General features: G+C 32.9%; 1 protein-coding gene across 1 annotated transcript; it reads left to right on the top strand.

Moving 5' to 3' along the window:
- The first annotated feature begins 378 nt into the window (after positions 1 to 378).
- Positions 379 to 854, top strand: LOC136230938 (uncharacterized). Its single transcript, XM_066020185.1, has one exon. It carries the CDS (start codon positions 532 to 534, stop codon positions 739 to 741), a length of 210 nt encoding a protein of 69 aa, XP_065876257.1. The 5' UTR covers positions 379 to 531; the 3' UTR covers positions 742 to 854.
- The last annotated feature ends 1575 nt before the right edge of the window (positions 855 to 2429 follow it).

Raw genomic sequence — 2429 nt, 5'->3', positions numbered from 1 at the left:
GATTTGAGATTGACATTACCTGTGGATACTTTATTTATTTTTTCCTACATTTCAAAGTCTTTTTTTTTTTTTGTAATTTCATTTTGGTTAGAATTGATATATTTTATCGGATCTCTTTTTCCACCTGAAATGCATTTGTTATTTATAATTTTTTTATATATATTTTTTTTGAGTTTAACACAAATAAAAACGGTTTTATTTTATCTATAAATCAATAGATCTATATAGTTATTGTAGAAAGACCCAAATCCAAATGTATAATCCAGTCCTAATAAGTTGAAGTCTTGATCCAGTTGTTGGGATAAGAAAACAAAGCCCAAGCCCAAGCCCAAGAATGAGCAGATCACAGCCGTTGAAAGAGCCGTTTTGAGATTCCCCTTTACTCCTCACGAGAAGCATCAACGCACTTGCTCTCAGATCCATTTCAAGTTTCAAAAAGTAATCTATGTTCCTCCCTTTTCAAGTTTCAAAAAGTTAATTAGCTTTTCACCAGAACAAAATCCTGCACTTGTTGCTTCGATTTAGTGGGAAATGGCAGATTGGGGTCCAGTGATAGTTGCAGTGGTGCTATTTGTGGTTCTAACGCCTGGATTGCTGTTTCAGATACCAGGGAGAGGCAGAGTAGTCGAATTCGGGAATATGCAGACAAGTGGTGCTTCTATTGTTGTTCATGCCATTATTTACTTTGGCCTCCTCACTATCTTCCTTATCGCCATTGGTGTTCATATCTACGCTGGCTAGGCTAGTTCTTCCATCTCTCTCTCCTTTCTCTTATGTAATCCTTTCCTGTTTGTTTTCCCTGTGATTCTCAATTTTAGGGTTTATATGAAATCTATGTTGTGTTTTGCGATTGATTTCTGTTTTCAATTTTGGTATTGAGACAATGATGAAATCAATACTCAAATTTACTTTTAATCCCTAGTTATTTCATCTCCACCAAGCCAAAAGGCAAAATACAAACCCCAAATTCCTCTTCTGTATCACAGGGCACAGAGGAGGAAGAAAGATTGGTTTCGTTTTTGAGATTTTGAAAATAAAAATAGAAAATCATGACACAAGATTAATTAAAATTAGACGAAATTAGCAGCTCAAATGTGAAGATGATTAGCAAGTTGATAATCAGACATACACGTCGATAATGAAGACAACAAACTGAATGCTGGCATGAATTGCATTTGTCCTTCAATTACGAAACGGTGCATATATATGTTCCTAAAAAATAAGATGATCCAAAAATTAAATTATACAATCTACAACTTTAATTGGACTCTCAACTGTATTGGCTTTAAATACTATGTTTTTGCACTTCTAAAAAAAACAATTAGCCAGAGTCTTTAACGTTTTGGATTTAGACAAGATGAATGTATATAATTTTAACAATTCAATTGGCATAAGACTATAATTTTAAGCAAGAGACTATTTAGACAAGTTGAATGTATATAATTTTAAGCAAGTTTAAGGTAATAAATCATTGTACGAGTCAACAAACTACTTTAAATAAATCTAAGTGAAAAGTCAATTGTTCATATTCTCATGAAATCGTTTTAAAGGTTAAGTTGATAGTTAACACCCGACATATCCCTACACACAAATGTCCAGAGATTGTTAGGACTTGAATCCTCACATGCAACTCGAATCCTCCACCGTTTGGTCAAAGAGGCTTTGATACCATGTAAATAAGGCCTAACTAACCCCAAAAGGTACCTTGAAGGGTTAGGATTGAGCCTCTTTGACCAAATGATCGAGGGTTCGAGTCCTGTCAATCTCTGGGTATTTGCGTATGGGTGTGTGTCAGAGATTAATATAAGATTTATGATTGTGCCTTAACTATCAACTTGAGCTTTTAGTTCAAACGCTTCAAGGTACCTTTTGGGGTTAGTTATGCCTTGTTTACATGGTTCAATGTTGGGGCCTCGTTTATATTAGCGTCATGCACCAAAATGAATTGGATGTGAGGAGGGCATTGTTTACACATATATATATTGGAAATGGAGAGAAATTGGTTGAGTTTTGTTTATTTTACTGTTTATTTTATGTTATTAGTTGCAATGTTATAAAACTCAGACAATTTGGCTGGTTTGACCAATTCAATTGAGAACTGGTCAGGTTTGTGGTCCAAGGCGAATTGGTTTTAAGAATGTTAAAAAAATTAAGAATCGACCGGTTTAGTTCAGTTTTCAAAATATTTATATTAACAAGATGTATTCTTAATATATTTAACTGTTTGAATTTTTTTTAGTGAAATATAATTTTCAATATATATAGATGTATTTTAAAGCTATATACTTAATGAATAAAATTTGGATTAAAATGTATCTACATCTAGTACTATTGCATAGAAGGAAGTGGATTTGATGCTAAAATTTGCATTTCAAATTTGTATTTAGAAGAAACCTTATGCAGAAATATATATCGGTTACATGAAAACT

This window comes from Euphorbia lathyris, chromosome 1, assembly GCF_963576675.1.
Source record: "Euphorbia lathyris chromosome 1, ddEupLath1.1, whole genome shotgun sequence".
NCBI classification, from domain to species: Eukaryota; Viridiplantae; Streptophyta; class Magnoliopsida; order Malpighiales; family Euphorbiaceae; genus Euphorbia; species Euphorbia lathyris.
This window is presented reverse-complemented; position numbering and strand designations above follow the sequence as displayed.